Consider the following 10,731-nt stretch of genomic DNA (forward strand, 5'->3'; position numbering starts at 1 on the left):
CAGTATTTGTGAAGTTGGATTCTGGACTTTATGTTGACGCTGTTACCACACATGTGCTTATTTATGTATCTGAATATATATACTGTATGTGTGTGTGTGCCTTTGTATATATATGTGTGTATATATATATATATATATATTTACACACATATATACATATACACACATGACATTTTTAACTTTATGAATTTTAAACATTAAATCGAAAATGCAATCATACATTATAATTTGCCCATTCTTAATAAATAAATCAATGAAGAAAACAATAATTGTACAGTGTTTACATACTTATTAGCCTAGCATCCAATAGGGGTGGTGAGCAGGGGGATTGGACACAATTTATTTATTTTTAAATAAAGGAAAAAAGTCAGAATTCTGGAGAAATAAAGTCTTAAAATTCTCAGAATTCTGACTTTTTTCCCTAGAAATCTGACTTTAATCTGAGAAGTCAGGGTGATTTCCAAATTATTATATTTTTTGTTTACATTTAATCCTCTTCCGTATTACTTTTGAGACACCAAGTACCTTTTTTCTTTCTAAAACATAATTTCATGTGCTAAATGTTTTGTCCACTGTAATGTTGTAGTATTTTGTGGGATGTTCAAGTCTTTTCTGGACAGCGCTGACCTTCAGGGCTTCCGTATTCATGGCTGGTAGTCAATGGTATCAAAGCGTCCAATGGGAGTCGTCGTTACTGAACCTTTCAACCAATCAGAGAAGCCGACGCTGACAGGACTTTAGCGGGTATCTTGTGGATCGCGAGCCGACAGCGTAGCCAAGTTGACGGCATTGTTTTGGTAAATAGAAGGTCCGAGCGACTGAAAACTGGATATTTTTGGATTATCTCCGGTTCGTCAAGGTTGTTAGTGCTGTCAGTTACGTAATAGCATACCGACTGTAATTCCAGCTGGTTATTTTCTCACTTAGCAAAGTCCCAGGCAGCGCTAACGTACAGCTCGATGCTAATTTAAGCTAACTGTAAGAGAGTGATTCTGAATGATGCGTCGCAGCGACGCGATTTCCCCGTTTGTTTTCAAGCCGCACTGTTTATAAACAGCAGGTACGTGCGTGTGAATGTGTCACTGAACTTTAGTGTCTCTCTTTGGTCTGTTTCACTCTTTGTGTTGTTTCCCTTGTGGAGCTTCACTAAGTAGTTACACTTTACGTTACGCTAGTCTCGCAATTCATAAAGTGTACTGCCGCTTTCCTTTGTGTGACAGGTGCTTTTGTTGAGTGTCACAGGTTTGGCAGTTGCCAAACATAAACAAAGTTTGAGGGATTACAAAACATAACCCCTTAAACTAATGAAAAATAGCGGAAATCATTTATTTTATTTAAACAGGTAAGTCAATTGAAAGTAGTAAATGAACTTTTCACGCCCTTGTGTGTTTTTGTGTATCATCCTGTATCATCAGTTTCACTGATCAACATTCTTCTTGTGTGTCTTTCCTGAAAACAGAAACAAGTAAAATTTTGGATGGCGGTGGCACCTGCCTGGATGTCGGATAAGATCATAGTCTTGGATGATGACGATGAGGAAGAAGAGAGTCCTCAGCCTCCCCGCACTGGCTCCACCTCTCGAGTCAAACGCGAATCCTCGCTCAAAGCTCAGCAGCCGGCCCAGACCCACATAACTCAGTCACCTTTCGCCACAGCAAAGAAGCAAACCCATGTGCTACAGGCCGAGAATGAGAAGTTGTTCTCAGAGGTGAGTCTGTGATCAGGAGCACAGTGACTGCACACAACACCGATGTCGGTTGATGAGTCGTGAGGACTGATTGCGTTCATACATATAAAAAGAAAGTTGACCACATGAATCTCCCAGATGTAGTTTGGATGTACTCCGAAGGTAGTTTTGAGGTTTGATCGGGTCACTCAGGACTGATGTTGATGCCACCTCTGAACAGGGTCAGTAGGTACCCTTCGTTAAAAACACACGATTGATAGCAAGTTAATTAAATGATCTGCATTGTTTTGGGTGCAAAGTTACGTTGTTCCTTTGTGCATTAAATCAAGTTATAATTGGTTATAACTTATAATTTATTAAGGTATAATTTCAGACAATGATGGCAAAAGTGTTACTTGGGTTCAGTTTGAACACACAGTATGTTATTCTTGTCTCTCTCTCTCTCTCTTTTTTGACCAGTATCGGTCAAAATCACTCGATCGGATATTTGTGATATCTTTATTGGGCACAAAAAAGGTGGTATTATTTGTAAACATGACTGGTGCTGTTTGTTCATAAACATTATGCAGTTGTTTTTACATCGTAATGACGCATTTAAGACAAAACTTTTCAAATTTCAGCTTTAAAAATTGTACAGCCACACTTCATTAAAACATAAGAATGATCACGTAAGGGCAAAATTGTTGCATTAATGTTATTTTAAAAACTATATCACATGCGCGCATGTATGTCACAGTATCTGACACGTGTTACTTTTTTGTAGATGTGCAAATAACCATCTTAGCTAAGAGTCATGTGAACTGGAAAAACCTGAATGACCCTGTGCAGGTGCGGTATAGTGTATGCTTATGTGCCAAGTGAGCTATTGACAATTTTGTGTCATTCATTTTCATTTTCCCTGTGTTTCTCCCTCCCCAGTTTGTCGAACACTGCTCAACTGTCACCGTGGACTGTCCAGAGGTCTTGAACTTCCTCAAAGCCAAGTACACCAAGGCCTCCCCCGACTATCTGTCATCTGTGGAGTTCAGGAACACTTTGGGACGATGTTTGACGCGCGCTCAGTCCAACCGCACTAAATCGTTCGTCTTCATCAATGAACTGTGCACTGTGCTCAGGAAGCATTCTGTGAAGAAGAGGCAGGTCCTCACCAGGGTTGAGCCTGGTTCTTCTACCTCAGCATCAACCTCTCTCCAACCTACGTTTGATAATCTTATAAGTAAAGACAAAACTAAAGGTAACAAGGACAATGAGGTGGAAGTAGCAGGAGAACCAGCAGTGGAAGACGAGCAACCTTCCACCTCAGTGCTGCTGGAGAACAGGGAGAACAAGGAAGAGCAGCAAGAAGCAGAGCGAAAGGCAAAGAGAGCGTCAAGGAAACAGGTTAGTGTGGGAAAAAATATCAGGGTGATTACTATTATTTTTAGTTGAGGATGACAAATTCAAATGTTGATTATACTAATTAAAAAATGATCAGATTATCTACTGCTCTGCACCTACTCCTGCAGAGGCTTTTGATTATTTTAATCATGCTTTTGACACGAGTACAGGAACAGCTTTGTTTTTAAATTTTAATGGTCAACAAATAGAGTTGGTACTTATACTTATGAATGTTTTTAATCGATGACTGCTTGTCTTTTTAAGAGCACATTCAGTATGTCGTTTAAAAAGCAAAATCTCTTAATATATTAGGGTTTTATTATAGAAACAAATGTTGCTTTTCTTTTTTTATGTAAAACGGGAAGAGTTGTTGACTACGGAGATATGCTGTAATAAATGCATCTGCTACGCATCTTCATATGTTGGATAGTGTGTATCATGGGGCTCTGAGATTTATTACAAAGGTTGGTCACCTTGGTTCATTTATAAAGCCATTCTGGGTAAAATTACTTTTTACTTATCTTCACTTTTAATTTGGAAACATGGAGGTCACAATCTCCACTCAGTGTACATTTTGCAATTGGCTGTTCCCAAAGAAAGGACAGAATTGGGAAATAAAGCATTTAGGTTTCCAGCACCAGTACCACTAGGGCTGAATAAATATCTAATCGCGATTATTTTGACTGAAATTGTGAAAGTCAGAGTTTCAACAAAGTCATGATTCAATTAATAACGTTTTATCAGGCAGATAAGAGGGGACGTTTTTTAATTCACTAAGTGCATGTGTTGTAGTTATATAATGGCTAAACTCTGATATGATTTAAATCATTTTCTCATTGCTTCCTCATAATCAGCATCACATGGTTTCCTTCATTCCTGAGCTTTAACACTGTACTGTGTAGAGAAGCACACCTGACTGTTGGTTGTCTGTTCCTAATTTCTCTCGCAGATAGCGTACCTGGAGAACCTGCTGAAGGTGTACCACGAGGAGATCTGCCGCCTGCAGCAGACTGAGCTGAGTTTGGACGAAATGGAAGCCGAGGACTCGTTATACATCCAGGAGCACAAGCTCAAACGCAAGGTCAGTGAGAGGCTTGACGTAGCTCAGGACACGTCGTGTAGCCATCGGGGTTGTGTGACAGTTAATCGGACGTCTTCGTTCTTTCCTTTCCCCGCAGATGATGAAAATCTATGAAAAGCTGTGTGAACTGAAGGGTTGCAACACGCTAACGGGCCGAGTCATCGAGCAGAAGATTCCCTACACGAGCACTCGTTATCCTGAGATCAACAGAAGGGTGAGCTTTGTTTGAAACTTTTTTGAGTGCATGCAATGTATGTTTTGACACTCGGGGCAGAGAAGTAGGTCATCCTGGTCTCTGTTGACTCTGGAATAAACTGAACCCCCCATTGTTCATACGAAGCTCCTGAATCAGTTGGCAAAGGGGGGCGGGGGATGTACTCGTTGTTTCCTCTTCTTCTTCCTCTTCTTCTTTTCCCCCACACGCTTCAAACAGCAACTTGCTGCTTGCTCTTTTTTTTATTTTCATGTATTTTAGGGTTATGGTCATTAGGCTGCAGCAGGTTTTTAGTCATGACAGAAGCACAAACTCACAAAGGCCTTGGACAAAACTCCCACTGAAACTGTTTCATAAGTGCAAACGACTGAGTGGGTAAACACTACTACTACTATAATATCCGTAGTAGATATTAGTTAGTACCTCTAATACTCTCAGGTACACCTTAAGTATTAATATTAATGCTCTGACACATATTGCTACCATCGAACAACTAAGCTCTGCTTTTCTGGTCGTTATTACGGGATAAGCGGCACGTTTGTTACAGGACTCAAATGTCGTTTCTCCTCCATCTCAGATCGAGCGTTTCATCAACAGTCCAGAGGCCCACAGGACCCCTCCGGATTACCAGGACATCCTCCAGCAGGTGCTGCGAGCCAACGAGCGCCACAACCTGCACCTGAGCAGAAAGCAGCTGAACCAGATGGCACTGGACGCGTTCAGGGAGACCGGGAGTCGAATGCAGGAGCGACGTCACCTGGACCTGGTGTACAACTTTGGCTCGCTTATCACCGACTCCTACAAACCTTGTAAGGCTTTTAAGGTTGAGTGTAATGTAGTATTACGTGATAAGCAATTGCAGTATTAAATAAATAAATAAATAATTATTAAATAAATACCTTCATCACTCTCTCACTCACTCTCAGTGAAACTGCAATGAACTACTTCTTACAAATGCTTCTTACAAGCAAAGATTGACGAACATTGATCAGATCAGAGCTAAATCAGAGAACTGTGGGTGGATGTAGCCCGTCTCACTCTCGTCTTGTTTCTCCGTCCCTCTCTGAAGCCACGGACCCGGCTCTCAGGGACCCCACGCTGCATCGAAAGCTGCGGTCGAACAGAGAGGTTGCGCTATCCCGGCTGGAGGAGGTCATCACCAAGTACGCCTTCAAACAAGATGACGCGGAGGAGGAAGAGAGGGGCAAACGGCAGGAGAAAGAGGTATGTCGGCATCTGCTCGGTGTCCACAGACGTCTGTACCTAAATGTTATTAGGAACACCTGTACAAATAAATGCTGCATTATGTTACAAAAGTAATGAATTATGAACAATAACCCAGAAATAATTAAATTAAACAACAAGGTGGTTAAATAATCCAGTGTGGTGTTATGTATTGAAATACATTTTGATGCTTAATAACAGTCAGGCAAACGAGGGGGAGGTGTTCCTAATATTCTGCCGTCCTCATGTATGTATCCACTCCATTTCCTTATTTTCACTACGAAATGTTGTGAAAGTAGAATTTATTGCAGAGCTTTTCTGCTGAACTGCAACAAAAGATGTGGCCACAGAGATGATGATGAAGCAGTACCAAAGAGCGCAAAGGACATATTTGTCAATTTAACAGTTAATGATGAAATTGAAACACACTCGTGAGTGAACTCTTGATCTTATTCGTGTTTTAAAAGTCTTAAAAAATGCCACTGACACAACAAACCAGATTACAGACGGTCACTCCCACCAGATTCTGCTCCTAAACTTTGGAATGAGTTGCTTTGAAACACCAGGCATGGTGACTCATGGTGACTCACTTCCTGTTTTTAAGTCTTCTATTTAACTGTTTGAGGTGTTGGCTTTTACTATTTTTATTGTTTTATGAATAAAGTTGGATTGGATTTCCCGTTTGACCCCCGTACGTCTGGTTCTCAGGGCAACACGTCAGAAAAGGCGGACGGGAGTAAAAACGTAAATGGAGTGGAAGAAGCGGAGGAGGAAGAGGAGGACGAAGAGGACGAATCCTCAGATCCAGACATAGAGGAGGAGATCGAGGCCAGCACGCAGCAGGGTGGAGCTGGTGAGGGTGTAGAAGTTTGTTTTTGATGCACTGAGTGAGGACGGTCAGGAGGGATTTAATTCCTTTACTTTTCCATTTTTTTCCAGACGAGGATGAGAATGAGGAGGAGAACAATAACGAGGCGGAGCAAGCAGAGGACGACGCCAACAAGGACGATCAGATAGGCGACCTGTTGGTCAATCCTAATGATGAGGAAGAAGAGGCGGGCACAAGTGGAATTAGTCCCCTGTCTCATGACAGCAAGTCCCAAACCCCCCCGTACGACATCCCCTCCCCTAGAGACACCCCGAGCCAATCAGAGCCCATGCAGACTGACGACCCGACACCGATAACCAACGGTACACTCGAAGAACCGGAGGAGGAGCCCGTGGATTCCTCCAGTCAAGTGCCAGCCGCCGAAGACCCCGCAGACGCCTCACCCGTAGCAACCAACGGGACGCCGTTACCCCCGTCGCCAGCCGTGATCTTAGAACAAGCCGTCATCCACGTGTCCAATGGCACGTCGCCGCCGCCCGGGCCCTGGCTGACGAGGAGTCGGAAGAGGAAGAGGGAAGACGGATCGGAGAGTTTGTCAAATTCGCAACCTGTCATCATCGACAGGTACTGTGAGGCTTCACTGGTGACAGTCATTCATTTGTCATAAGTCTGTTGCACGAGTCACTTGCGACACACTAATCCTTCAAAGATAGTCTCAGAACTCAGTAGGAGTTTAAAGTAACTCAGGATTACTCTAGATTTTAGAATTCTTGTTAAGACTATCGTAAAGTAAACTCCTCCTCCTCTCCTCGTTCCTCAGTGAGGTTGACGTCTGTCTGGATATGGGCGTCGTCTGCTGCACTTCTCCTCCACGTGTGAAAGTCAACAACAACCAGGACCAGGTCAGCAGCTTGCAGACAACGCCGCCTCCCAAGAAAAACAAGGTAAATCCTCACAGTAGACGATTCAGACACACAACTGACGCATAACTAAACATACGTTGTAGAACTAGTAATAGTATTTTTTAGTTTAGTTTTGGTGGACCCTCCAGTAGTTATTATCTTTTAAATATTTTATGTAGGAAATGAGAGATGCGTCAACACGTCAAGACGCTGGCGTGTGATGCGTCTCAGATAAAATCACCATGTTTTATTGCGATGTGTGAAAAAAAGAGTCGTTTCCCTAAATCGTAAGCTGCCGTCAACACATTCTCTTCACTTTGTGTGTTCGCAGGTCAACGTAGCGACCCAGTGCGACCCGGACGAGATCATCGTCCTGTCAGACACAGACTGACCTTAAAAGTAAACCTGGGACACCTGAACCACGTACGTCAAGCTCTTGTTCCCCTCCCCCGGGAACCTTACTGTCCTCGCTCTGGAATAAACTCCAGCAGCCAGCTGTGGAAAAGACTCTTTTTATCTCCCGCTGTCACAACAAAAAATGGCACCTTTTGTTTCTGTGAACGTATCAAATAAAATAATTATAAACCAACATTTGTACAAAAGAGCATCAACAGGATGTTTTGTTTTCCTTTGGGAAAGAGGCAGAGAAAGGTCGCGGACACTGACGCTGCTTTTCTACTGGTTTGTGCTGGCGATGGAGTCTTTTTTTTTTTTTATCGAGCACAAAACTAAAACTTTCTTGGGGACGAACAACTTGAACTTCACTTGTCCACACTTTAGTGTTAGGGAAGAATCCAGTGCCTGAAAACTCTCTGCTCTTCTTGGGGCGACGGAAGTGTTTTCCGTTTTTCACAGAAACACTCGAGCGTCGAGGACATTTGTCGCACCCGCCGCCAGTCTGTTTACATTTTTTTAAAAACTTCATAAAGTTTAGTGGGAGGTGTGGATCTTTATTAGAGCAAATGTTGATATGAATTTGTTGTTTTACCTCCCGTCGATTATTATTTCCCGTGTGTTGTTGGTGTGGATCTGTAGTCGTGGGCTGCAGCGAACCAGTATTTTCACAATTTCTTATTTTGCTTTTATTATTTAAAAACAAACAAACACTCAAACCAAATAATGGATGAGTCATATAATTGCCCATTAGTTTAGTTATCGATTAATTGTTGCAGCCCCAGTCTGTTGTGGAGAAAATTTTGGATGACATTGTTTTACTAAGAATGTGTTTTGAGCGAATGTGTGTGTGAGATGTTTTTAACTTAGGAGCTTTAACATTTATTTTTCCCTTAAAAATGTGTTTTTCTTTTGAAATTAAATGTTTTTCTCATGCAGGCACTGGTTTATATTTTCTATTTCTTGTCTTAATTTTTTTTTTTTACCATGAAAGACACATTTATTGATGGATCATGATTGTATTTCCTGACTTAAATCTTAACATCTGAGAAAATAGTTCAAATTACTTATTTTTCTTAAGTTTTTTTTCTGAAGAATTAAGTTAAGTCTTTATTTTCTATCTTTTTGTTTGATTTGTCAAACCATTTCTGTCAGATTCAGTCTTCACTGAACAGAGAATAAAAACATTTAATAAATCGACTTAATAAGAACTTTTCACTGACGGTGAAACAGGAACTCACTGTGATTCACTTTCATACAAATGTGCAGTTTGTTTTGCTCTCTCGCTTACAGGTTGTTTTGCCATTTGAGGTCAAAAATGTAAAAATAAAGTTTATTTTTCTGGTTTCTACTGAGAGGTGCACTTTGTAAAATGTAGGTGAAATTATTATAGTTGTGCCTACATTAATTAATGCTTTGTTTTAATTACCCCCATAATGAGCCTTTTACACTTACATCATCATGTTTTTACAGTCCCCGAAAAAAAACAAATAAAGGCCCAAATTTGGTTTTTGCAAATTCCTTTTTTCGTTTTTTGTTTCTCATTTATTAATATGATGGCTGACAGACCGGAAGCGGAAGTGGCATGTAGCAACCTCAAAATAAAAGTAGCGTGCTAACTTATTATCATGCATAATAAAGTAAAAAAAAAAAACTAATTTATCTGTTATCTGCCCATAACGATAATATCGTGCATCCCGACACATTTCCATGTCAGGTGTAAACTAACAACAAACTATTGTTTTTTAAAGAATTAAAACAAGCTTTCTGATTTTACAGCTTCTTAAATGGCAACATTTTCTGTTTTCTTTGCTCCATAAAAACAAAGAAATCATTCAAACTCAATCATTTTTGCTTTGTGAACAAAACAACAAGTTTGACAACATCATTTTCACCTTTAAAAAACACTCATCGACATTCTAGCACATTTTATGGACCAAACCATCACTCTTTCACCTGTGATTTCATCACCTCACACGGACGTTAACAGCACTTGTCAACGGAGCCTCTGTTTAATGTGTTCACATCATTTTTTACATTGTTAACAGTTGAAAACTGTGGACGAGTCAAAGTGGCAACATCCAACCAATAAATACACCATTAAATAATGACTCAAATGTGTCTCACATTCATTCAGTCACATTGGAATTAAATATATAAATGTCTCATTATTAAACATGACATTCGTTCATTAAAATACCAAATGCTCCTCCAGCTCCTCCTGGATCCTGGTCCTGGTCCTGATCCTGGCCCTGGTCCTGGTCCAAACAAAGCTGTAGATCAGTTACAAAGACTTTAAAAATCCTGTAAACATTTGTAAAATCTCAATATTTAACAGAGGATTCTGATGTATTTAGTGACAGCGCTGCCGAAAGCCTCTTTTTACTCTTCACTGTAAAGTCATGGCTTGTTTTGTTTTTTTCTTATTGCCCTAAATTCTGATGATAATGACCTCATTCAACCATGCTTGAAAACACATGCACTGTGCCTTTAACTGCAGCTGTTTGCAGCTGTTCAGTCAGAGGACATGATGAGAAAAAGCAGTGTCCACTTTAAAGTGTTCAAATGTGCTCACTGCAGTAAATGAGTAAACAAATGTGAGGAAAATACATGAAAACCTTTTTATTGTCAGCTATATATTGGTCCACATCAACACTTTTATTTTGAAATTCTACTAAACCACTGCTCCTCAACAGTTTTTTTTTTTTACTTAACCTGCCCCCTACTGGCCAGACTAGATACTCATTCTTAAAAGTTTTAATGGTATGGTGACATTTTTGACAGTTTATAATTGGATAGTTTACTAAATAATAGTTTTTACAACATACTGTACTAGGACACTTTTTGACAGTATGAAGGCAGTTGTTGACGTCATACCCTATAATTATATATTTGACACTAAGTCAGTTTTTTGAAAACACACACTGTGTTTGCTGTGGAGCAGTGACGTCACATTAGCAGCAGCTAACCTAGATAGACTAGGTAGTCACTCTGAACAGTTTTAATGGTCTATTGACATTTTTT

At 40.5% G+C, this 10,731-nt stretch overlaps 1 protein-coding gene across 3 annotated transcripts; it reads left to right on the forward strand.

The window, feature by feature from the left end:
* Nucleotides 1-725: 725 nt before the first annotated feature.
* Nucleotides 726-9,058, forward strand: daxx (death-domain associated protein). 3 transcript variants are annotated; one of them, XM_058619859.1, is made up of 12 exons: nt 726-1,060; nt 1,221-1,342; nt 1,460-1,708; nt 2,606-3,067; nt 4,014-4,145; nt 4,243-4,359; nt 4,937-5,168; nt 5,429-5,583; nt 6,292-6,436; nt 6,523-7,036; nt 7,233-7,356; nt 7,646-9,058. In XM_058619859.1, exons 3-12 carry the CDS (start codon nt 1,478-1,480, stop codon nt 7,703-7,705), a joined length of 2,172 nt encoding a protein of 723 aa, XP_058475842.1. In that variant the 5' UTR covers nt 726-1,060; nt 1,221-1,342; nt 1,460-1,477; the 3' UTR covers nt 7,706-9,058. The 3 variants fall into 3 exon arrangements, with proteins under 3 accessions (XP_058475842.1, XP_058475841.1, XP_058475843.1); XM_058619858.1 differs by lacking the exon at nt 1,221-1,342; XM_058619860.1 differs by lacking the exon at nt 1,221-1,342 and having other exon boundaries at nt 738-797.
* The last annotated feature ends 1,673 nt before the right edge of the window (nt 9,059-10,731 follow it).

This window comes from Solea solea, chromosome 20 (genome assembly GCF_958295425.1).
Source record: "Solea solea chromosome 20, fSolSol10.1, whole genome shotgun sequence".
Lineage (NCBI taxonomy): Eukaryota > Metazoa > Chordata > Actinopteri > Pleuronectiformes > Soleidae > Solea > Solea solea.